Below are 26,847 nucleotides of genomic sequence, written 5' to 3'. Positions count from 1 at the left end.
TTCAAGGATATGGTATTTCACCTTACGTTTGAAATAGATTAATAACATATAACCTCTACTAGTGAATAGGAATAAATAATAATATTCATATTAAAAGTGCTCTTAGAAAAAAAAATAAACACCTGGTAACACAGGTTTCTTTAATGTAGCCTTAATAGTCTTCTTATACCACAAAACCATAATGACATACTGTGTATTTAGTAATAATGTGTTGAACAATACAACAAATTGATTATCATCAGGTAGATGGATGAGCTTGAAATTTACCCCATCAGGTGTTTCATTTTAATATAAATGTGAACTAATTGATCTTTGAGTAGGCTCTGCAAACTTAGAGGGGATGATTAAATATTTTCAGAACTGGGTTTTCTCAGTCAAAATGAAATGCTTCAAAAAAAAAAGCAGATGACAATAAAATTAATGTTCTTTCTTTATTTTTTAAAAGTTCAAAACATGTCCAAGGTGTGCTATAAAATAGTCCTAAACTGGTTTCACTCTAGGGTACTTTATGATAAAATGTGATCTATTTATCAAGCTTAAATTATAAATTATTTTCTTATTTCGCGCTTCAACATTAAATTTTATTTCATTGTGTTCATGTACAAATGGCATATTTGTTCATTGATTGTTGATATTTCTATTTTGCTCCAAATAGTTCTAAGAATTTATATTATGAAACCAATAAACATAGCCAAAAGAAGTCACCAGTAAGTCCAATTATAATGGGACAAATATGTATATGCGCTCTCTCAAAATGCAGGAAAAAAGCTCACGAGTGAATGCCACAACAAAAATGTTGTGGTGAAGGTATTTTAACCTCCAACTTACCAGTTTTCTAAATTCAAGAGTTTTAGTCAATAGACATGAGTGTCCTATATTGTAAAGCTTCATCTGAATGTTTTTTTATTTATTTATACATATTACACTGTAATACTGTATTATCATACTCTGCTAAAAAGGAACAAAAGGTATGGTTAAAATGTCAGCTTCCATTTAGTGTTATGTATTCTTTTCAGTGTAGTAAACTATAAAGCAAACAAAAGTTCTGAGTTCTATTTGGAGCCAATCAAGAGAAGCAGGACAAACGTGCTTCAAGCTAGCAGTTCAAACAGAAGTATAGGCTAATGCTATTTGGGTTGGAACAACAAGATCATATTTGTTAGCCTTGGACCTGCCAGACAGTCTTTGTCTATTAGCAATAAAGTGTAACTGATAGCTTTCCAGATAAAGTTCAGGATGCCTGCAGCTGATCAATGGCAACATCAACCAAAAAATATATGTGTGGGCATAAACCAACACAGTAAGTTTGTTTTCCTATTCAATAAATGCAGTTGAGTTACCTCAAGCCATAAATTCTGGAGACTTTAGTGTTTTATTATTGTTTTCTCTGAATTATACTTTGAAAAAAACATGGTGTTCATGTCACTAGACATAGGTAAATGAGCAGAGAATGTAAAATACTGCCCTATCGTATACTTCCGTGGGCGTGTTTTTCAGTTCCAAGTTCAGATGTCTCAATGTCTCCAGCCAAAATCTCTCTTGTTTCAACCTAGTACATTTATTATTTCCATAACTAGTTTCATTGGATCTGAGGAAAATGAGGAATTTATTGTTGTTCTATTAAGTTCAATAAAGGCAATCAGGTTTGAACACGAATGAAGCTGCTTTGCCGTAAGTGTACTAATCTTATTAATACTTATATTTTCTTTAAAAGGCATGATTGCTTTCAAATAATGATTTAGATACTCCAGTATATGAAATAATGAACTCCATAATTATCTCTCCAGCCTTGTGAAATCCATCAGTCTCTATAAAATATGTTGACATTTATTTTAAGTATTCAGTTCTAAAAACTATTGCATCAGCTCTGCCAAGGATTCCATTTCCCTGAATGAAAAAAGCAATGCAGATGTTGTTGTTGTTTTTTAAATTGCAGCTATATAAGTTGGTCTACCTCAATTCTATAATCAGACAATTAGAATTATCTAACTGCAACAAGATGCAGAAATTATTTAGCAAAGTGGAGCTCCATTTTCAAACAAAGAAAGCACAAAGTTTCTGCTGAAAATATTTTATGCAATAGGGGGAGGAAATACAAAGTTCATATCCCTCTTCTGATTGGATTACCTTAAGCATTTTAGCAATAATTAAAAAGGTAAGACTGGTATAAATACAGCTGATAAGATTAAAAAGTGGCTAGGGATTAACAACTGAAGAGCAAAAAGGATATGGGATACTTCTCATCCCAAGCATTCATCATTTCTTGTGGTGCTTTTAAATCATATTGTGAAAGATCTATTTATCCCAGAGTCACTGTAAGTCAATAATATGTTCCATTTTAACTGATTTTCATTTCATTTTATCAAAGTATGTTCAACTGCATGGACAGTTTTTCCTATATGGAGAAAAGCCATTTAGAGACTGTGACAAATCTAAGAGCATGGAAGCTCTCTTTCCAAGCTCATGTAAGAAGTCCCTCTATTTAGGTAACTATACGTAATATATTTGATTTAATCTGGAGGTCAATGTTATAAAGCAATTTCACGTTTATTGTGTACCAACCCCCCCTGTTTAATCAGAATTATCCATTATTAAATTTGGCATGACATAAACCGTGGTTAACTAAGAGGGTGAAATTTGCCGAAGTTAGTAGTAATTAGTTATAATTCACTCATTTAAATATCTACATTAGTCCTATTTCCCGTATGCATTTTTTTTCCTTTCTCATAAACCACAGGAAACTGAATAGAAATGGCAGATGAAAATCTGGATTACCTCAATGCAAACAGGCAGGGCCTAGGCAATTACCGTAAAAAAAAAAAATCACAGGTCTTAAAGCCTGTGGCTTGGAGCATAAAACAAAATGCAAGGGTTTCAACAGTTCCATGCTGTTTCAAGCGAAGTCACCGGAAGCTGTCTTCCCTGCAGTGGTCTATTGGAGAGATAGCTGTTGAGCTGTTTTTCCTGGACCAAGAGTGACCCTTCCACTCTTGCAATTGGCTTAAAATGGGTGGAGTGAGTTGGGAGTGAAACTTTGCAGGGAAGCAGCAGGCATCCTAAGGACTGAACTAAAGAGCATAGTGCTTCTTGGATCCACCTATTTCTTCTCTTGTAATTCCTGTAAGCAGTTCTAATCTAACTACAAAGTAAGTTAGATTTCTTGGGGGATGGCGGAGTACATTCCTACATGAAAATTGGGAGTCTTGTGTGTATGTGGCCTTAAAAATAAAAACAGGAAGAACATACACAGGAAAAAAAATACTAACACCCATACAGCATTGGTTTGATTAGCCTGCTGGGCTAAAGAATGTGGACTGAGTGTCTATGTATGCATGTACTCTGCATTCTACGGAACCCTGGTTGATTTAGAAATTTAGGATGCCTTTATTACAATACAGTGAATCTTCATCTTCAAAAGCACTCTTCATCTTCAAATAATAGATGAACAACTTCTGGAAACTCCACAACAAGACAGAACAATATGTAGAGAGTGCGCTTGTATACCTAAGTTTAGCAGTATTGATAAGCTTGCTTTGATTTGGTAGGTTGTTTGAATGCTGGCTTTTTTGATGTTTCTGATTTTGAAACATTTGAAAAAGCAAAAACAGAGTAATTCTAGCTGGCTGATTTGCTGAGTTTTTAGTATCCATCATTGCAATATTTTCTGCCGTTAATTCCAGAGACCTTGAAATGCAGGATTTTAAAATACAAAGGATTGTTGATTGGGTTGCTCGGCTAATGTGGGGAACGTACCCCTGTTCATAGTCTTATGGATTATTTTGCAAGGGCATGGTTGAGCTTGTTGCTTTGACTCATGTAAGGACTCTTTCTTCTGTCCCTTTAGCACTTCAAGGGTAACACAAAAAGCTGTTTTGTCACCGAGGTTTGTACATGACTCATGGTTACTCTTTGATTCTCTTTGATTCCTGATTACTGAAGGTGTAAATGTAATTTGCAATTATGAAGTAAAAGCTTGCAGTCAGTCAGGGAGGATTTTTTAAAAATATACTTTGCAGGATAGGCTACTCTCTTGAGCAATAGTCCTTCCTTCCTTCCTTCCTTCCTTCCTTCCTTCCTTCCTTCCTTCCTTCTTTCCAACTGAACTGAAATGTTTTTGTTTGGTTTGATTCTCAGCTAGTTCCATGCTTCCCAAAGGAAGATCTGCAGGTAAATCTTTAAACACTAGAATCAAATAATAATAAAAAACCCTCTGTGGTCATGATTATCTGCAAAGTTAAATTTAGGCATACTTAGATTTAAAAAAAGGCTTATTTCAAAACTTTTTTTTAAAAAAAAAAGAAACTGTGTGAGTGTTTTGTTTGGTTTCTTCCTGGATGTCCTTCTGCCCTAGAGATTCTTTAAAGGGAATTGAAATTGAAATATTAATGGGTAAATTAAAAGAATCTGGTCCATTATCAGGTTTCAAGATTAATAAACAGACACAAATTTTACAAAAAAATGAAAATACACCAAAAAGTACTATGAATTAAATCAGTTTTAAATAAGAAGAAGGTAAAATATTTAGGCATCAGTAAGACAAATATGAATTATATTTATTTCAGATAACTGTGTTAAGGAATGGAATTAAGTGAAAAATATGTTAAGATGGGAAAAGCTACAACAGTCATTGCCAGTGGGAATTTCCCCTGATAAAAGTGAAAGTTTTGTCTAGAATGTTATTTTTGTTTCAGACAATACATGCTTTGATAACTACGTACCATTTAAACAGTGGCAAAAAAACCCCTATATCTAAATTTGTGTGGCAGGAGAAAAAAAACATGAGTTAAATATAAGGTGTTAGAAGATGCAAAGAAAAGAGGAAGATTGGATTTATCTGATTGAAAATTGTATTTTGTAGCTTGCTGTTTGGTTTGGGTGAAACTGTAGATATAGCTGAGAAATAGAAGACTTTTGGAGTTAGAAGAACATGATTTGATATTTGGGTGGCATGGACATTTGTGATACAATGAAGTCAAGGTTAACATGGGTTTTAAAAATCATTGTTAGATATGCCATATTGAGAATATGGAATAGATACAAACCCAGGTTGTACCTGAAAAGACATCTGTGGCTCTCAGAATAAGAAGCATTTTATAGACCAGAAAAAATAGGAATATATGGCTAACTTATTGTGAGAATTGTGTCAAGGAGAATATCAAATAAAATCAAGAGAAGAACTGGTAGCAGAGAGATATAGTTGCCAATGATTCTCTTATTTACAATTATTAGAAAGACGCAAAGAAGACAAAATAATTCATGGTTTGAACACTGTAAGTTTGAGTTTGAGATAAAATTGTGTATAAACGAGGGACATGTAACTGCTAAAATATATACACTTTTATTGAAATTGAAACAAGTGAAATATGTATGATAAAGTGGGTTAAAATTTTTGGTTACAATATTCAGATAGAACAATGTGAAAATATATGGAAGGGCTGAAATTTATATTATATTATAACCTTAAAGATATTTTTTTTTATAAAATGATGTACCATTGGTAATATATCACCAGATAAATTGTTTAAAATATAAAAAAGCACTTCAAATTTAAGTTGGAAATATGAGCAACAAGAAGTGACATTTTATTTTTTTTGGTGAACATGTTAAAAACTAGAAAATTCTGGATGAAAATACAAACATTGATTCAGAATATTTTAAAGATTAATATACAGCTGAAAACAGATGCTTTTATTTTGGGATTGTTGAATAAACAATTGGGAAAAAAGTCATGGAACTTTGTTTTTGTACATGATAACTGCAGTAAGATTACCATATGCACAAAGAAGTAAAAAATCAGTGCCACCCACAATGCAAAAATGGTTGGTAGGGATGGTAAAACTTGCTGAAATTAACTTTTTAACTTCATTTCAGAGAAAAGAAAATATCCACATTTTTTGGCTGATAAGAAATCTCATATAGAGTTTTTACATGAAACATAAAAAATGAACATTATTTATGTTCTTGATGATTAGACAGGATAGATTATAGAAAGTTATGCTGTAACCATAGAATAAGAAGCTGATTTATAGTTCTGCTTATAACTGCTGCAAAAAAATAAAAAAAACCCAGAAGCTACTTCTTTACATCTTTTTTTAAAAATTTCTTTTCTTTCTTACACTTTTATTTATCGTATGGATTTATTTCCTTTTTCTTTCCTTTTGTTACTTTTATTAGTTTGTATTAGCTTCCATTTTCCTTTTAGAAATATTTAATTAAAATTATATATACAGTATGTTCCACATAAGGAAGGTAGCATGAGAGGCTGGAATGAAAAGGCTAGTCCCTTTTCTATTGTATTGAAAGCTAGAAGAGGGTTTAAATTGCATAAATATAAGAAGATACTTAAAGATAAAAAGGCTGTTTTTATTTTTAAGTAATCTCAAATTATGATTTTGAATTGCCACAATAGAGAACAAACAAATGGCCTCTGTTAGTTTAAATCATTTCAGCTTCAGATTAACTTTGTAACCATGTAAACCAATTAGACAGTAAAACATGTTTAATTATGTATGTCTGTAATAGTTGCGCTATTATCCAAAGTAAATACCATAAGAATGTTTTTAAAATGTTGGAATGCAAAATATCTTCAAATAATGCATTGCTAGTTCCAAAAGAAAGCAATCTGAACCAATGACTAATAATTTAAATCACCAGGTAAAGTGCCTGTCACCAGCCACGTATAAAGGGTAGTATTTCAAGGGGTTAGCATTCAACAGTTCAAAAATATCCACAAATTCATTTATTGCCTGCTAACACTACCTGGACAGAGGGCAGTGTTATTGCAAACCCTTGATTCTCTTAAAGGGCCGCTGCAGTGTGTCCCGTAAGGTGATACACAAGTTCTGGTTCGCACCTGCGACCCTTGACCACAAGTAACTGAACATGTACTCCACTGGGCCCACTCTTCAGCACCAGATTCACCTGTATTCAAGACAATAAGCAAATATGAATACAATCATGAGTGTAGAGCCAGAGCTGTACTTTTTTTTTTAAAAAAGGCAAAGAATAGCTAAGAAACATTTTTTTTAAAAAAGATAACATATTTTTAAAATAAAAGTTTACTGGGCTTAAGCATTTTTGGGGAAAAAAATATATACACAATGAGTTAGAAAGTAAGTATATTTCCAAGGTAAAAGGAAAATCAGGTAACAAGTGGCGTTAAGGAACAAGCAAACCTAATCTTGTGTGTTAATTTATTTTTATAATATTTGTAGTGATTATTGAATTATAATAGAACAAAATGAAAGTGGAATCTTATAGTTCTTTAGCTCTTTGTCGAAGAACCTAAGTGAGGCCATTTCTCCAAAGATTTTGTGGGATGGGACAGTATGACTTTTATTACCCATTGTGAGTGACAGTTTTAGTTTCTTGGGATGAGGAAGCATAACTTTCTGCCTCCATTAGTGATGATATTAGCAAAATGATGGCTGGCCACCATTTTGTATCAACCAATTGCCAAAGGCTTAACATCATTCTGACAGGTTGCAGCACATCTTAAGAGAAATTTCCAAGAATAGTCTGCAAAGCAGTTTTCCCCAATGGGGGAGTGAGAAAAAGAAAAAAAACAAACCTGTTTTTTTCCAGAAAAACTTGCTTACTTACATCTAAATCATATTTATATAGCTTTCCACCTCACAATCAACTAATTCTGGGCAGCATACAACAAGTTTGAGAAATGTTGGCTTAGGCTTGAATGACTAAATGTGCCAGCCATGTACAAGCATAAAATAATTAGATACAAAACAATGACTAAATCATGGGTCTTCAAACTCGGCCCTTTTATGACTCATGGACTTCAACTCCCAGAATTTCTCAGCCAGGCATGCTGGCTGAGGAATTCTGGGAGTTGAAGTCCATGAGTCATAAAAGGGCCAAGTTTGAAGACCCCTGGACTAAATTATAGGTGAAGTGTTAGCAGAAAGAGACTTTTCTTAAATTTAAAGTATGCAATATGAGTTTTACTTTCAGTTACTATTTTTTCCTATTAAAAAGTCCCTAGTCCAAACTTTATAACGCTGGAAGGGCAAGGCTATTGAATGGTAACAGCAAGAAAAGACCAAGATGTTACAAGTGTGCTGCTGTGCTTCAGGTTCAATTCTGAAAAGGTCCTTTGGCTCAGACAAGAACGGAGATGTAGCACCTACCAATGCAGTTATGTCATTTCTGGGGATCATATGGCAGCTTGTGATCCCAGGAAACAATGTGGCTGCATTAAAAAGGGGGTAGACAGATAAAGCACGGTTTCTGAAGCCAGGCACATCCATTGCTCTTTTCCTCTGCTATGCTTCTGAATCCTATTCTGTTTCAAATGAATACAAACCACTCTACTCTTGTGCACTAAAAAGGACCATGTAACATTTTTTTTTAGACCAAGGGTCTAAATGTCTTTAGACATTGAATGGCATGCAAATGAGCCACATTCAAAAAAGTGGGTGGGCCAAAGTAAAGTAATAGATATATTCAGAACAAAACTTAATCTGATTAAATATAAATCCAACTTGAATTAAATGCAGTCAATATAATAATGTTCCATATATTGAACATCACCTTCTTTTGTCACCTTAAACAATGAAACTCTGTAATGATATTTGAAAGGGGCTTTGCTTTCCTGGATGATTACAAAGATACAGTCTTATCAGGTTTCTGCCTTGCCACATAAACAAGAAATGTAAAGAATGTCTTTTTGTTAGGTTTTGACAGAAGAAGAATTCATTTCATCCATATTATCCTAAAATCAACTTCAGCTTAAAATCTAACAGCCCTATTCATTTCATTAAGTAGTGGAGTGAGAATAATGTGAATCACTTGTGTTTGTTTATTTTCTGGTTTTAACTTGATATATGACATCTTATATGATTATGCTTAGCCTACTTCTTAACTTTTCAAACAGGAAATAATGTTGAAACCATGAAAGAATTGCTAGGGTTTTCCCAAGCAAGAATCAACATATAGTATTTTTCTCTTTCTCTTTCTCTTTCTCTCTCTTTTTCTTTTTCTTTTTCTTTTTCTTTTTCTTTTTCTTTTTCTTTCTCTTTTCCTTCCTTCCTTCCTTCCTTCCTTCCTTCCTTCCTTCCTTCCTTCCTTCCTTCCTTCCTTCTTTGTCATGAATAGGAATGAATGTTTGCTATTCCTATGAGGTGAGACATCTAAAATAGGCTTTTGTAGTTAAAACACAGAGATGGGAACAAAACCTTACACTATGCATGGCATGGCATACTCTGAAATATATTAACTGACATTCTAGTAAGACATCTCTAGGTTCAACATGTCTATCTGCACAGAAATCCCAGTGTTAATATGTTACAATTTTTTTAAAAGGTTCACATCTAGGCAATGAGACTTTGACGATGTGGATTCCAAAATATAACATGACTCAAGGATTTTCACTTACTGCATTGGTTGTGACAGGTGTTGAAGAATAGATTGATTGACAAAATGAAATTTATCTAACTAGAAAAAATCAGCCATTATCATAGATGTAACTGATATTAGATTAAAAAGCAGACAGATGGATAAGGTATCTCAAGTACGGAATGGGATTTTAAATTTTTGCACTCATTCATTCCTATCACATTGCCTGCTTCAGACATGAAGTAAGTGACAACAATCTTCAGGGGGGACAGAGAGATATATGTGCTCCTCTATGTTCAAAACTGGAAGCAGGGAAGGAGGGTAATATGACTGTGTAATGTGACTATGTTAATATGATGTAGTGAGGGAAAGCCTGCTCATTGGCTACACAAGGATTATGAACTATTAAGTGGCAAGAGTGTTAAAGATTTATTTTGTTCAAGAGTAGTGCAATGAGCTAGCAGGTCTCTGTTGGGGGTAAAAAAACACTTTAAGATGAGGTAAATGTAGAGAGTGTTGCAAACAATAGATGACTTTAGAAGGGATTTGGATTTTGACTCATACAACTGTCCTATGAACTACTCTGCTGCCTGCGGAAGCTTTTCCAGGTCTGCCTTCAAATAATTCAAGGATGATTGTGAGACCCTATTGAATGATATAAACTGAGATGTAGAAGCCTGATTGGAAAGGAGAACCTGGATAATTGAAGGCATCACCCCATTTTGGAGTTTTCCCCATCCTTCCCTGACCTTGGTCCCATAGCTTAATGATTCAATTGAGTCACTAAATATGGCTTTGTGTACTGGGATAAAATCTGCTAGAAGAGGATAGCATGGGAAGTTGACATCTACCAGTTACATTGGTAGCTTAAATCAGGAAGCAATCTGTTGGCTTGTTCTTGAACAATTCTCAGATTTATTACATTGTGGAATAGTTTTTTTCTCTGTGGCAAGTCAGAAGGGAACAAGCATATGACTGCACTGTTCATGTCTCAGGAGACTACTATCCACATTACATACACCCCAGTACTGTACTCCATTGAATTAATTGGGCCTTACTTGGGTCAACTGGGATTTAGTTTTCACTCATGACTTTGTTAATGGGACTGAAGACTAAGTGATGGTCCCCTTCTTAGTGTCAAATTAAAAGTTATATTAGAAATACTTTCTCGACTGCACCAAGCCTATATAACTAAGACATGCAGAGATGGCAGCTGTGGAATACATACATATTACTTTTATAATACACACAGAATTCTAGAAGCATATGCTGCCATCAGTTGTGCCTGAGCAAGTCCCACAAAATTTACTGAACAAACTAAACCTTTTGTAAAAAGAGGTACATGTAGCACATAACCCACTGAATTAATTATATCTTTTCCCCAAGGAACTTAACAGATACTGGACATTTTGGCAGGCCCATGAAATCAGACTGTCATACAATGATTTGCATTAGAACATCAAGAAGATTTAATTGGTGCTTACATTCAGCATGATTTTATTTTGTCTGGAATAGATTCCTAGGGTCTAAACACTAAGAGTGATCTGAACTATAATCAAATACAAAAGTACATTTAAAATGTATCCAAAGTAAAATGTATTGATTAAAATGGCCCACAAATCTATATCACACTTACCTTGATGATAATTTTAAATTCTTAATACCTAAAGAGAGGATAATATGGAGGAAAGCATAACTTATGGTTGGAGAATATATACAGTCATGCTGCAGACATGTGCTGTTAGGGCCAATGCACACTTGTGTACTTTAAAAAAAACAAACATGGATCATCTTCTTCTTCCAAGAAATATCTAGCACCTTCATTTAATATATTCCCCACCCACACTCCCCTCTATTTGCTGAAACTAAAATAAGATACATGATAGGGATGCAGTAACATGGTTACTTCATAATGAACCCAAATCAGTCCATGTCACTGGAAGAAAGGGGTCTTTTCTTGTTTTGAAGGTTGCACATTTGTTTGACAATAAATATCCTACAGCTTCTTCATCTACAAAGCCTTCTCAGTTCAGTGGAAAAGGCAGGACACATATGGGAAAAACCTGGTCTTCCGTTCTCCACTGAGGTGAAAGCAGCTGTCTGGAAGTAGAAAAACTGTGCATTCACTAGATAAAAGCACAAAATGTATTCTGGATAGAAGTGTTTCAATGTCAGCAGTGCAGAGTTATCATAACTAGGCACATGAATGCAGCATACAAATAGATTTTTTCCCTTAAAATGTCTCTTACATCAAATTTCATCTTTCCCCTCATTTTTAATTAATTTTTGTTTAAATAGAGAAATGAGTTTATAGATATCACATCAAATCCATTCTGAACAATTTTAACAGCTGCTCATAAATAACTATAAGATATGACAAATAATTAGGGTTTATCCCCTATGCTTTTTTTAAAAAAACACACATAAAGGAAAATAAACAAGGAATAACTTCAAGTCACAGAAACAAATGAATGCCATTTCTAATTCCGCTTATCAATCTTATTAATTTCCGAGCAAGTACAGATAAATGTAGATGCATGTTAGAAGATTCTAATAATGCTACTGAAGGCAATACAACATTAATTTTATCACAAGAAAAGAAAAGGTTCACAGTGAATCACATATGCAATGATCAGTACTAAAATAAAATCAGAATGGAAAAAGGAAGAGATGGACTAGATATTAGTAACTGTGTTGAAAAACAGAGCATAATATTTTGCAAAATGAATTAACCTACCATATGCAAGCTACAAGTGGTTTTGCTCCATGTTAGACAAGTGGGTTTTGTTTGAAAAGGCTAATATAAGATACTTGATTATCAAATCAGGATTTTGGAAAATACTTTGGGGAGTGGATTTAAACATTCATTTTCTTTGAATCATAAAAACATTTACTCAGAAGGGTGGATGCGTTTATACTGTTGTTCTCTATGGATCACTGTAAGTGTGTTGAAGTATGTGCTTGAGCATTATTTCATCTATATGCTACTATAGCAGACTATTGCACCATTTTATGGTAATTCTATGAAAATACAAATCAGACTAAGAATGTTTGGGTCATAAGAAGCTGGCATTATATGGCTGCTTGAATGTCCAGAAAGGCCAAGTCCTGTTGTGATTGCAAAAGAGAGATGTGATTAAAGTTCTTTTTTAAAAAAATCAAGATAGTACATTTTCAGCGATGAATGGAGCCTCGGTTGGATAAAAGCTAAACACTTTTAAGATAACTGTATAAGGTTTTCAACTTATAATAAAAGCAATAGGAGTTAAATTGAATTGGACTGTATTGTATTGATATCTTCCAACTCAGATTTCAGGTCTTAAATTATGGTTCAGAGAACCCTGTTTTTTTACCATATGAAACTGAGAGATTATCAAAAATTATTTATATCAGAAGTTTATTTGATAGAGTCATGGCTGTCTACACAGAGAGCCTCTACAGCCCAGGAAACATTTCACACTGAAATTTATTGTAGGACACATGGGAGAATATTACACAAATATGTATAGAGGGCTGATCACATGGTTCTTTCCTCCAATGTCAGAACATCAACATGGAGAAAATATACCTTAGCAGCCCTGTGTTTGCTGTTGCTTTATTTGTGTTCATGACCTCACTGCACAAAACTTAACTGGAGAAGTAACTGTTTGTAGAAGAAGCTCTACTATATTGGCCAGGTTATGGTCTTAATTTTGTGCTAGATGTTTGTATTATACTTTGAGTGACTTGGTTATATGTAGTGGGCTGTTAAGTATGTCTGTATTTAGGAAAATCAAATGGCTAGATGAAATGAAAACTGCCTTGTGTTAAGTTTCAACATGCCCGCCTAATTTAATAATTGATAGGGAGTAGCTTCTCAACTTTTTTTGGGGGTAAAAATAAATAAATCCAGCACTGTTTGGAAATGCTGAGGGTTAAATCTGATACTGTCTGCTTGTGAAGAGGATGTGCTGACATTGAGCGCAGCTTGTAATTTTTAATCATGCCTCATTTCCTAATATGAATTTATAGTCACTGTGCTTAAGAAATGCAATATTCATTCTTGTTGAATTGTTAATCATAGGGAAAGGCTGGGTAAGATCTTTTGCACATTTTTCTGTGTATCTAGTGGGACATACAATGGGGTTGATTTCTAAGTAGACATGGGTACACCATAATACAAAATCTAAGCAGAGAACTGAGGAACTTACTTGAGCTATTTATTGAAGGTAATTTGTCACCCAGTAATCTGAACTTGAAGCTGTGAAACCTTTGCCATTCTTTCTACATATTTAGATTTTTTTAAAACACACACACATATACTAAATTATTTTTTTTCCTGAATGTGTGATTAACTATGCCTTTTAAATTTAATAGAACTTTTAGATTAAAATAAATATGTTTGAAAAACTTCATATTGATCGCGTGTGTATTGGACACTTGTCTAAGTCTTCGATCTTTTATTTATGAGTTTTAACTGTGTGGTTAAAAAAAAAAGAATAAATGGCTTTTTAAAAGTATCAGCTTAGAAAACTGACAAATATGCAGCAAAAGATTATGGAGACATGCAGTGGCATTGCTAAAATTAAACACAGTAAGGAGATAAAAGGTAATTAACGTATTACCAGTTTGTGCCATAAATTTAGCAGCATCAGCTTGTTCCTGAGGGACCCTTTTTTCATGAACAGATCGAGGTCGCTGACTTTTAATTGTATGATCTCCCATCATTCCAAATTCTAAAGACAGAATAAAGGTTTATGAAAGCTTGTGCGTAGACATTTCTCAAAAGGTCACATACTATCTCATGCAGTTGTTTGACAAAAACACCTGAAGAGGGCATTAGTAGAACATACAGTTTACAAGGCTGGGTTTTTGCTTTGTTTTATATTCTTTTAAATGCCTCAACCTGTGTTTGGAGAGAGGTTTTAATCTAAAAGTTGTTTATAAAGTTATTTTATATATATATATATATATATATATATATATATATATATATATATATATATATATATATATATATATATATATATATATATATCTCAGAATTGTGATACATGAAAAACAGCTGTGGTACAAAATCAGTTATTTAAGCTAGATACATTATATTAAGAAATAATTTAAATCAGTGCAAACCACACCAGAAAACTACTACCGACGCATTAAGTGGTGTCATTCTGCAATAAAACTTGGTGTTTCTTGCTGAGGTCAATGGTTTTCCTGCTTAAGCCTTCCAACCAGTGGAAAGGCAAGGAAACTTTCAGAAAAACAGTACAAATGTATCGTAATGATGGGGCAAAGACGCCTTGTGTAATCTGGATACAACAGCAGCTGTGTTGTACTTTCATTGCTTCAGAAAATTCTCTGCTACAAAAGACATGGAAGTCCCTGGGCTTTTTCCTCCCTGCTGTTCATTCTAAAACAGAATCACTCTTTGATTTTAATAGGGGGGAAAAAAAGCCTATCTTAAAAACTCCTGCATGGAAATCATGAGGTGCTATTTAAAACAGAAGACAGCACTGCTAATTTTTCTCAGTGCCTTTGGCAAATCACTTAATCTCCAGCAGTTTAAACCTATTTTTTTTATTGCTCATAACTATGTGCCCCAACACCTTTAAAGTGCAGCATCACAACATATGGCATTATTTTAGAAATAGAAACAACTGTTCTGGCAGCATTAGCGTCAGTGTGATAGGCTCTATTGTTCATTTCCACAAGTAGCATGCACAGATTTCATAACCCAGAAACCGGCAGGCCTACAGCAGTAATTGAGCTAAGCCAAATTTCTTTGTTCCTTTTTCTTAATCTTCTTTTATGAACCAGGTAACCAGGAGCTGTGGTGGCGCTGTGGTTAGAATACAGTATTGCAGCCTGACTCTTCCCACTGCCAGGAGTTTGATTCTGACCGGCTTAACGTTGACTCAGCCTTCCATCCTTTCAAGGTCAGTGAAGTGGCTCAAGAACCACTCAGAGACAGCTGGCTTGGTCTAACAGTTTATTGAGGTACCGGACACTCAGTCAGTAAAATGAGGACCCAGATTGCTGGGGGTCAATACGCTGACTCTGTAAATCACTTAGAGAGGGCTGTAAAGCACTATGAAGCTATTGCTATTTATAGTGAGTGAGCCAGTTTGGTTAAGGCAGGGGTGTCAAACTCAATTTCATTGAGGGCCGCATCAGCATTCCGGTTGCCCTCGGGGGGCCAGGTGGGTATGGCCAGGGTGGGCGTGGCTAGAGTGCGTATGGCCTACTGGGTGGGCATTGCCAGCTCTACATCGTTCACATCAAGGATGCCTATGGGGGCCTGGGCAGGAGTGGGACAGATCTGAGGGTCTCTGGCAGAAGGAGGGTCTCTGGGCCAGGGCCAAGGCAGTGGGGGCCGTTCCCTCACTGTTTCCAGGATGGCTTCGTGGGCCACATGAAACCACTTCGTGGGCCGGATCCGGCCCCCGGGCCTGGGTTAAGGCATCAGGCCTAGAAATTGGAAGACCATGGTTTCTAGTTTAGCTTTAGGAATGAAACCAGCTGAGTGACCTTAGGCTAGTCCCTCTCTCTCAGCCCTAGGAAAGATGCAAGCACAAACTACTTCCAAAATCTTCCAAGAAAACTGCAGAGACTTGTCAAGGCACTAGCTAAGTTAAATATTGACTTGAAGACACAACCTTGTCCCCCACCCCCAGATATTTACAACTGTTTTCATGCAAAAGTCTAAGAATATGAGATTATACACATCTAGACACATATACACATACATAGGGAATTCCATTTGAATGTATATTAATTTGTAAAATTTAGTAAGAACAAACTGCGATGATAGCAGCAACTGTACCATCATTTCAACGACGATAGCAGCAACTGTACCATCATTTAGGATATCTGTTCTCAAGAAAACTATAATGCCTCCTGTTAGTAGGGGATACTATGAAGTTCATGTTCCCTGGGAATTTTCTTTTCTCCTTACATAAAAATATACGTTAAAATATAATGATAATAATAATAATAATAAAAAATTTGCATTGCAAAGAGAGTATTTTCTTAAGAAATATACGTTTAGTCACAGCATGATTTATTTTAGAAACAATGATTAAGTAAAAATGTATTATTTAAAAAATGTCTGACATTTGAGTAATTATTGTGAAAATGGAGCCAAAAATGTCTAAACAATGGAGCCAAAAATGTCTAAACCCACAAATGATAATCTGGCAAGGTTAGTACTACTCTGCAATTGGTTTCAGGTTCTGGTAGTCTATCAACCCAATCTCCAACTCCAAAATATGGTGACCTCCTGTTCCTCATCTCCATTTTTGTCACTGTTGTTTCTTGCTTTCTGACAGCTCCTCTGGGCACAGAGAATGAGCAGTCAGTAGTTATTTTTCCATCAAGTGGAAAAAGCAGCATAAAAGGAACAGGCCATCATACCTCTCACCCCATTGGTTCTGTCTGAAGTAACCCCCCCACACACACACCCCAAGGCAGTTAATAAAAGTCTATGGTAATATTTTTTTTTCTTTGCCAATGCTGAATCCTTCCTTGGCTGGGCCTTAGAGGAAAGGAAGCAGAAATTCCAACCCCACTTCCAAAAGACTTAAAATCCTGAGACAGCAATAAGGGTCTTTTCGGATTGCATGAATTCCCAGCTAGTTCTTGAATTGTCCTTCCTGTTTCTCTTGGCAGAAGAGAAAATAGCAAGTCAGAGCCTTGCTAGCTTCTCTAAGGCTCCTCCATTGGAGAGGCCCAAGCGAGTCAATGCTCTTCCAGAAAAGTCAGATTTTGTTTTAAAAAAATTACTCTTTAAACTTCCAGTTCTGAGTAGGGAACAATAACTTTCTTGAAATTCCATGTGTCAGCTGTCGCAACTCTTAAGTGTTTCAAAAAACAGGATGTATAGTACTATATGCAGGCTTAACGCAAAAGAGTGCAGGCTTAATGCAAAAAACAAACAAATGTTCAGTTGATCAGAGAGCAACTAGAATGAACGGGTGAGAGTGAAAATTTCTTGGATTTCACCTGATTTCACTAGGCAACAGCAATATTTTCAGAGTGAACATTTTAAACAATGAAATGGCTTTTATGTAGGAAGAGCTTCTGGAGGCCTTGAGGAAAACATCATTTGGAATCATTCCTGATGAGAATAGGCCTTTTAACAGCACAGTCTTCCAATAGCGTATCACAAGACTCTGCTTGTGGATACCAAACCTGTGAGGTTTCCTATCTGCAAATTGTCTTATTTGTTGCGGTCAGCATGGAACCAGCACATGTTGCTGTCCTTTTATTGTTAAATTTCATTTCCCCATAAAGCAACTTGACATTCTTTTTGACCTATATCCTTTCTTCTGCAGTTTTCTAATTCATTTCTGCCACGTAATGTGAAAGTTCATAAAATGGCTTGAATCATTTGCAGCTTCTTTTCATTTCCCAACATTTCATCTCAAGTGTGTTTCCCCCCCCCCATCTCTGTATTTTGCTGGTAGAATTTTCTTTTCACCACTAGATGGCAGGAGATGCCTTAACTTGAACTGCAAATGAGCTGCAGTGAAATCAGAATCTCTCTCTCCCCCCCCCCCCCGCAACCCACCCTTCTCTATCTCTCCTTCCCTGTTCCAGAAAATCAAATCCAAAAATTAGCAGCAGAATATTCTCTTGAGGAGAGCTTGAGTGAAAACAGAATCCTAAGATTAAAGACCTAATAAAGGATGAGGAAACTATGGCAATTCTGAGAGCTTTCTGCCATCCAGGAAAAAAAATGCTTTGCTAAATTAAATGTGGACTGACATGACCGAGGTGTCAGAGCAGATCACCACCATACTGATGTCCCACATTTAGAAGCGCAATACTGAAGTCCTTGGCTTACATATTCCCACACGCAGTTGTCGTTAGTAAAGTCTAATCCAGAAGGGGGGGGAAAAAGTGAAATAATTCATAGCATGAAGGCAAATATCTAAATAGAAATAAAACACAACAGTCACACATTGCCGTGAATGATTTCATGGCAACCTGGACATTGGAGAATAATTTGGTGGGGGGATAATAATAATAATAATAATAATAATAATAATAATAATAATAATAATAATAATAATAATAATAATAATAATAATAATAATAATAATAATAATAATAATAATAATAACAACAACAACAACAACAACAACAACAATGACAACAACAACAACAACAATAACAATAATAACAATAACAATACTGCTACATGTGTATGCCAGTGACAAAAAGTATGCCTGAAGAGCCAGAGGGCCCCTGGTTCAAATCTCCTAAAAGTCCCAATTTCAGGAAAATGGCTGAGATGAATCTGTTTCTTGTGTTCCCCTCTCTCCTTTCAAGTTATCAGAATAATACTGACTTGGCAAAGTTGTTGTCATTATTGTTGAACTGATACATAGCTATGATTTAAATACTAGACAGCTACACATAAATAAATGTGCCAAGTATGACTACAAATATGGCTACAGTTCCTCTGCTTCACAGCATAATAAATTCAGCTGGAAGTATGAAACATTTCCTCTTAATTTACAGGACAGCTAAACTGTGCATCTTATTCCTATACATGCAAACCTAAGGCTGTTTATTTTATGGGAGGATGGGATCAATTTCTTTGAATTATTCAGAATGTGTTGTTAATTTTGGCTGGCTTCCTCAACACACCGACATTAGTACAAAGGGTCCCCCCCCTCTTCCTAGTTGGGACGGATTTTGACAATAGCTGGTGGAAGAAGACTTAAATCTCCTTCCCCCTGCAGTTTAGGGCAATTTCAGTTTAAATTCCTTCCTGTCCCATCTTTCCATGATTAAAGAAGCACATTAAAACTAAGCTGATGTGTCTAAATATTAACATAGTTTAAGCCTCTTAAACTTAGGTTAATAGGTTAAATCTCACTATCCAGTCTCTTGCCTATTGGTCTCTCTCTCTCTCTCTCTCTCTCTCTCTCTCTCTCTCTCTCTCTCTCTCTCTCTCTCTCTCTCTCTCTCTCTCTCTCTCTCTCTCTCTCTCTCTCTCTCTCTGAGTGTGTGTGTGTAGAGAGAGACACACAGAGAAACAGAGAAAGACACACACAGAGAGAAAAACAGAGAGAACAAAAAGATGTAATATGCTTGAAAACGAGCACCTAAAACCTAAAACAAAATTCCTAAAACTGCTTTAATATAATTTAAAAACCAAGACCAGAAAGGGCAGAAATTGCACAAGATAGTTAAATCTCACACGATTACATTATAGGTTATGAGAATATGTGATCATCTGAATTAATCACAGTGGTTTCTAACTTTCAAAGAAATAAGGGTTTTTGGGGGTAGATTTAGGTTCTTATTCTAGCTTTGTTAATGGTATTGTCTGATGAGAAGGTGTAGACAGGGGTGTCAAACTGCCGGCCCATGGTCCGGTTGCATCATGTGGAGGCCGCGCCCACCCCAGCTCCGGCAATGCGAAAAAAGTCATGATATGTTGCGACACTTCATGTGATGCGGTGAGTTGGACACCCATGGTGTAGACCAGGGGTCTTCAAACTTGGCCCTTTTATGACTTGTGGACTTCAACTCCCAGAATTCCTCAGCCAGGCACGCTGGCTGAGGAATTTTGGGAATTGAAGTCCACAAGTCATAAAAGGGCCAGGTTTGAAGACCCCTGGTATAGACTATCAATGAGCAGTAGTATTGACACAAGGAAAAAACTCTTATACCTGATGACAACCTAGCAACAGCCATGCATGTTCTGTTCGTAATCTTACACATCCTTATCCTCCAATTTTGGTAAATATTCCCAAAGTATTAAAATTTCAACTCCCTGATATTATAAACAGCACTCTGGCTGTTTGATGTTGGAGCTGCATTTAGAGAGGATCAAATTGGAAGTTGCAGTTCTACACTGGTATTTCTCATCAAAGGCTGGAGTTCTGGGATTTGTAATTCAGGAATATTTGAGGGCTTCCTCATCCTTTATTGAGAATTATAGGACATAATGAATTATAGGACATAATGACATTATAGGACATAATGAATTTAATGGGACTTCCTTTTGAATAAACATAATGAGAATTGCATTTAGAATATTTATTTATTTATTTATTATAGGGACTTATATGCCGCCCTATCTCCCGAAGGACTCAGGGCGGCTAACAACAATAAAACACAATAATACAAATGTTAAAAAAAAAGTTTAAACTAACAAGCCCCAGTGATAAAATATTAAAAACATTTTTTTAAAAAAAACCCTATCGTCAGTCCAGTTTAGAATATCCTGAACTCTTGCCTGAAAACAAAAATTTTATGTTCTAAACTATGTCATTTCATCTTTTTTTTTAATCTGAAGTAACTTGGAGCAACTGTTTACATATAACATGTAAATTGCATTCTGTATTTTCCATTTTTTGAATATAATATATTACACATGTCATCCTGTTTATAAGCTTAGATGTCCAATAACTATGCATCTTCCTGGTCTATAATGCTAGAAAATGTGCAAGAAAAGAGAAGACATTCAGCAATAAGGTGGGCTATCTCAGTTACAGTAGTGATTGGGAAACTAGTGGAAGACTTGAAGAACCAGATTAGGGGAATCTGATGGTCACTAGGAGTGAACACTGACTTGATGACACCTAGTCAACAACAATCAATCTACTACAGAAATGTCCAACATCCAGACTCTCAAGGAACGTGAAACATAATGAGATTAAACCAAACCGTGTGATATTCACAGCATTAGAATACTGTATTAATATTTACAATAAATCAATTTATGTTTCAGCAACTTGTGAAAATGGATTTTGGGGAAAACTTTATGAATGCAATTCATGCAATTTATGATAAACAGACTGCTAGAATAATTGTAAACGGAGACTACACAGAAAGTTTTAATATTAAAAAGGGCACAAGACAAGGATGTCCTTTATCCCCATTGCTATTTATATTAACCTTGGAAGTATTGAACCGAAATATTAGACAAGACTCTGAGATTAAAGGACTGGAGATAAAGGGTGAAAAATATAAATTGCAGCATTCGCAGATGACTTGGTCTTTATATTGGAAGAACCTCTGGAAACAAGCACAAAATTGTTGGCCATAATAGAACAATATGGCGAGGTCGCAGGCCTGATAATAAATAGAGAAAAGACTAAAGTTTTGACAAAGAACTTAACAGAAAAACAGAAAATGCAACTTGCAAGAAAAACAAATCTTCAAATAGTTAAAAAAGTTAAGTACTTGGGAATTCACTTAACAGCAAGATGTATAACAGTAAAAGAGGACAACTATACAAAATTATTAAAACAAATAAAACTGGACTTAGAAAAGTGGAAAAATCTCCAACTGTCAATACTGAGAAGAATAGCTATAATTAAAATGAATATCTTACCGAAAATACTCTTTTTATTTCAAACTATTGTGGTAAACCTAGAAAAAGCCTTCGTTGATGAACTAAATACCATAATATTGAAATTTATTTGGCAAGGGAAAAAAGCACGAATTAAAGTGAAATTGCTACAGACGTTAGAGAAAGGGGAGGATTTGGACTCCCAGACTGGAAGTTATATTACCAAGCAGCTATTTTAACGTGGATTAAAGAATGGATAACACTTAGAGACAAAATATTAATATATCTAGAGGGGCATGACCTGCAGATTGGCTGGCATGCCTTTCTGTGGTATGGGAAGAATAAAGCGCATAGATATTTCATATAGGAGCCGTGACCAGGGGGGCTTTTGCCCAGGTTCTGGACCGAGATGCCCTACGCACAGTCACCCATGTGCTCGTGACCTCCCGGTTAGACTACTGCAATGCCCTCTACATGGGGCTGCCCTTGAGGACCACTCGGAGGCTTCAACTGGTGCAGAATGCAGCCGCACGAGTTGTGATGGGAGCTTCCCGATACTCCCGTGTAACACCTCTTCTCTGCGAGCTGCATTGGCTTCCGGTTGCCCTCCAGGTGAGATTCAAGGTGCTGGTAATGACCTATAAAGCCCTAAATGGCTTGGGTCCAGACTATCTAAGGGAACACCTGCTGCCGGCATCATCTTCCCATCGTCCTGTGTACTCCCACAGGGAGGGCCTTCTCAGGGTACCGCCGGTTAATGAATGCTGGCGGGTTATTCCCAGGGGAAGGGCATTCTCTGTGGGTGTACCTGCCCTATGGAACCAACTACCTACAGAATTTAGGACTGCCCCCGACCTTCGCTCATTTCTCTGGGACCTGAAAACTTGGCTCTTCGAGCTGTTTGGCCCAGACTGAGGGGTTTTTAATTTTAATTGGGTTTTAGATTTACTTTTGGGGCTTGAATTTAATTAATTGTTTTAATTGATTTTAATTTTTGTATTCCATGGTTTTAATTGCCCTGTAAACCGCCCTGAGTCCTACGGGAATAGGGCGGTATACAAAATAAATAAATAAATAAATAAATAAATAAATAAATAAATAAATAAATAAATAAATAAATAAATATTTCCAGAACCATGCTATAAGAAATGCACTTCTCTTAGGATGGGAAAAAATAAAAAAAAATATATTAAGATACCTGAATGGCTTTCAGCAATGGAAGCCTTTGCTTACCCAAACTTAATTAACTATGATAAACTTGTAACATATAAAGACTTACTGGACAATGAAGGAAGATTGAAATCTAGACAAGACTTACAACAACAAGTTATTGACCTATCATGGTGGCCATACCTATAAATCCAATCAAGATATGAAAAAGATGTGAAAACAACGGGGCTCTATAAGGAACAGACAAAACTTGATCTTACATTGCTAAAAACAGATGAAAAGCTGATTAAAAACTTTATAGATTTCTGCTTAACTTAAAGATGGAGGAGGAATAAGTTAAAGAAACAATGATAATATGAGCAAAAATGTTGGACATACTATAGAGCTTGAAGAATGGGAAAAGTTCTGGGACAGAAATATTAGATTAATCAAAGCTATACCATATAAAGAAAATTTGTATAAAATGTTTTATAGATGGCACATGACACCAATGAGACTAGCCAAAATGTTTAAAAATACTTCAAATGTCTGTTGGAAATGTGACCAAAGACCAGGTACTTATTACCATATCTGGTGGTCATGTCCTAAAGCAAAAAAGGTTTTGGCTTAAGATACATTTATGGTTGGAGAAGATGATTAAAAAACAAATAGAATTTAAACCAGAATTGTTTCTGTTAGGAATGATAGTCCCCAACTATGACAAGGAGAGCGGATACTTAATGTTGCCTGTATTGACAGCAGTGAGAATTATGTATGCCCAATATTGGAAAAATGAAAAGTTACCGACTGAAGAAGTATTAATCAAGAAAATATTGGATTGTGCAGAAATGGATAGATTAACCTTAGAGATTAAAGAGAAAGAACATTCAGTTTACTATAGAACTTGGAATAAATTCTATCACCGGCTAGATAAGCGAGTTAGAGAGAAAGGAATATGATATACAATTTTGAATTTATTTGAGTAAGAAAAATACCATACATTGAAAACTTAGTATTGTTTATGATAATCTATTATATCTATCATTGTTATTAATTATTAGCTTTATTACTTTTATTTACATATATCTACCCAGACAATATGCTGTTTGCCAAATATTGAATGTTATTGGGGGAAAACCCAACCCTCACCCCCAACCTCTCCTGTACCCTATCCCAAATTCCCTTACCCCCTCTTTAACCCTATAAAAACTAATAAAAAATTCAAAAAAAATTACAATAAATAATATGCTAACCATTACCGATACAACCGGATTATACCTGGTGTGTTGGTACTTAAATGGAACAGAAAGAATAGTTTCAAGGGATTTCTACTTCATTTTACTTCTAGCAAGCTCTACACTGTACAGGCAGACAGCAGAAACTGAGTTAATACCCTAGTTGTTTAGTCATTGGTTAAGAAATAATTTAGAAAACATGGACATTAGGGAAATAATCAAGTCTAAAAAGCCCATAAAATGAACTTAGTGTATTTTGTGCCACTAACTATAGAACAAGATGAAACACACTAATTATAAGTAGCAACTTAAATCAAAAGCACCTTAGGACGAAATGGTTTAGAGCAGGGGTCTTCAAACTTATGACTTGTGGACTTCAACTCCCAGAATTCCTCAGCCAGGCATGCTAAGTCTGAAGTCTACAAGTCCACAAGTCACAAAAGGGCCACGTTTGAAGACCCCTGGTTTAGAGCTTCCTGAGTCTTTAAAGAAAATATTTCATTGCAGACCTTGCACTGTAATCTGAATTTATTCTTCTCAATTTTTTTTGAGAAGGGTATTTAAATATATAAAGAGGATGACATAAATTATGTATTACTTTCATTAACCATAATAACAATATTGTCTCCCTCCCAATATATTAAATTTTGCTGTAGTTGTCTGTGAGACCCCTTATCACCTTACTATCCAAAAACTACAATTCTTTCTCAGTTGATTTGAAAAATGGCTATGCCTCACTTCCCAGATTTATTTACTGCAATATAAATTCAATACAGTTCATTTGCTGATCATCTGTAAGCCTGCTAGCCAAGGCTGTCATTATTGCTTTATATATTATTAATGCAAAATACATGCTTCATAGCAACAGCATCTCCATAGCACAAAAATTATTTGGCCAGTATTTTGTCTATTTAGGCCAGGAGGGATGGCCCATGGTCAGCCATGTGCCAGGGTGACTTAGCTTAGGGACTACAGATCACTCTCCGATCTGACCTGAATGAAAGACTGTGTTATGTATTGATGTAAGTTACTTGCAAACCATTGAGATATAGTTAACTGCTGTGTCTGTTTAAACCCCAGACTGCTTGTCTCCAGAGTTGTTACTTGTGTTTTGAGCAGGAAAGAATGCTTTAATTCCTAGCGGTGGTCTGCATAAATAGAAGTTAAGCGGCAGTTCAGGCCGCTTTTGTGTTAATCATGCTGATGTTGTTACCAAACGCCTCGTCAATGCCTCACCATTCCCGATACTTAACAGTGGCCATGAAGATGGGATGTGCTGCTAAGGAAGAGAGAGCCAGAAGTCATTACAGGTAAGACCAGGCATCTGCGCTCTGGTAGGAACCACGTTCCCCCCTCTGCTTGCCAGCAAGCTACACTGGAGGCAATCCCATCCTAAAGGACTTGTCCCTAGGATCAACACAGAAGCCCTTAGCAGCACAAGGCATTGAGAGGTCAGCAACAGCTAACCATGGCCAAGGTCAGCAAGCCGTCAGAGTTCAGCATGTCACATCCCGAGAGGTGAAGCTCGTACATTTCATGAATCGAGAACTATCTGCGGGCTAACCAAGTTAGCGAAGATGGCTTAAAGGCTGCAACACTACTGTACATGTGTGGCCAGGTGATATTCGGTATAGCCAAAAACCTAATAGCTTCTGCTACACTAGAGTCGGTCGCCTACTCAAGAAAAAGCTCAAGGAACACTTTGAGCTGAAGCTCTCCATCATTGTACAGAGACACGCTTTTGAGCAAAAGGAGCAGCAACCAGGAGAGTCTGCTGCCAGGTTTATAGCTGTGCTATGACAGGCATCCTGGCTCTGCAATTTCACAGATCTTGAAGAGAGACTGAGAGACCATTTGGTATGCGGGTTGAGGAACAGGGACCTTCAGCAAAAGCTGTTTGCAAAGGAAACCTTGACATTCCAAGATGCCCTGAAAGAGATCATGGCTGAAGAAGCTGCCGGGGGAGCCGGCAAAGCCTTGCGGCCCTCCAAGAACACTCCCAGCCCAGAATCCATCCACCATGAGGATGCCAAAAGAGCCGATGACCCTGACATGGACAATGAGATTGACCAGCTGCGGAAGCTACCAGATAGAGGGAAGCAGCCAGCTGAGAAGGCAATTCCTTCCACTCGATGTGCAGGCTGTGGAGGCAGATACAGGCATTCAGAGTGCAGGTTCCATGCAGCAATGTGCTGGGCATGTGGCAAACAAGGCTACATCGCCATCTGTAAAGGTCGCCAAAGGGACATTCAACAAGAAGAATTCCCCAGGAAAGCTACAGGGGCCCTGGGACAGAACAGAGTTGGCTATTGCTCCAGCAGAAGGAGAATTTTTAGAACAGGTGCCCATCGCCCCCTTAAAGAAAAGCTTAGGTTTAAAGTCAAGCTTCAAGGAATTCCCTGCCACATGGAGCTGGACACTAGGTCAGCCCTGTCCATAATTTCTCAAAGAACTTTTAACAACATTTGCAACTGCAGTGGCAAGAGAGTTGAATTCAAGCCGTCAAATCTGCTGTTAACGGATTTCCAAAATTCCCGCGTAGCAGTTAAGGGAGAAGCTATGCTCAAGGTTCAGTGCAAAGAGTTTGAGGGCCCCCTCGACATTGTGGTAGTCGAAGGCCACCACACAAGCCTCATTGGTTTAGTTTGATGCCCTGGGCATCCATGTGACTGGCATTAACAGAACACAAGCAGTGGGCCTTTTGGCAGTTTGCAAGGAATTTGCTGATGTTTTCAGCCCCAGCTTGCGCAAGTACAAGGGACCTCCAATTGCCCTCCACCTTGATCCAACCGTAAGCCCAATCAGGATCAAGCCTCA

General features: G+C 36.3%; 1 protein-coding gene across 1 annotated transcript in view; it reads right to left on the bottom strand.

Annotated features, from left to right (window-relative positions):
- The window catches only part of ADGRB3 (adhesion G protein-coupled receptor B3), a gene marked incomplete at both ends in the record, with an annotated part of 531,496 nt that overhangs the window by 360,913 nt on the left and 143,736 nt on the right, over positions 1-26,847 (bottom strand). Inside the window, 2 exons of the mRNA XM_081313695.1 lie at positions 6,760-6,921; positions 13,956-14,066. Of these exons, the coding sequence (XP_081169821.1) occupies positions 6,760-6,921; positions 13,956-14,066 (273 nt within the window). The remainder of the gene's footprint in view (positions 1-6,759; positions 6,922-13,955; positions 14,067-26,847) is intronic.

The sequence above is a fragment of the Vipera berus genome, assembly GCF_964194415.1.
Source record: "Vipera berus genome assembly, chromosome: 1".
NCBI lineage: Eukaryota > Metazoa > Chordata > Lepidosauria > Squamata > Viperidae > Vipera > Vipera berus.
The sequence above is the reverse complement of the archived record's forward strand: the minus strand, read 5'-3'. Positions and strand labels throughout refer to the sequence as shown.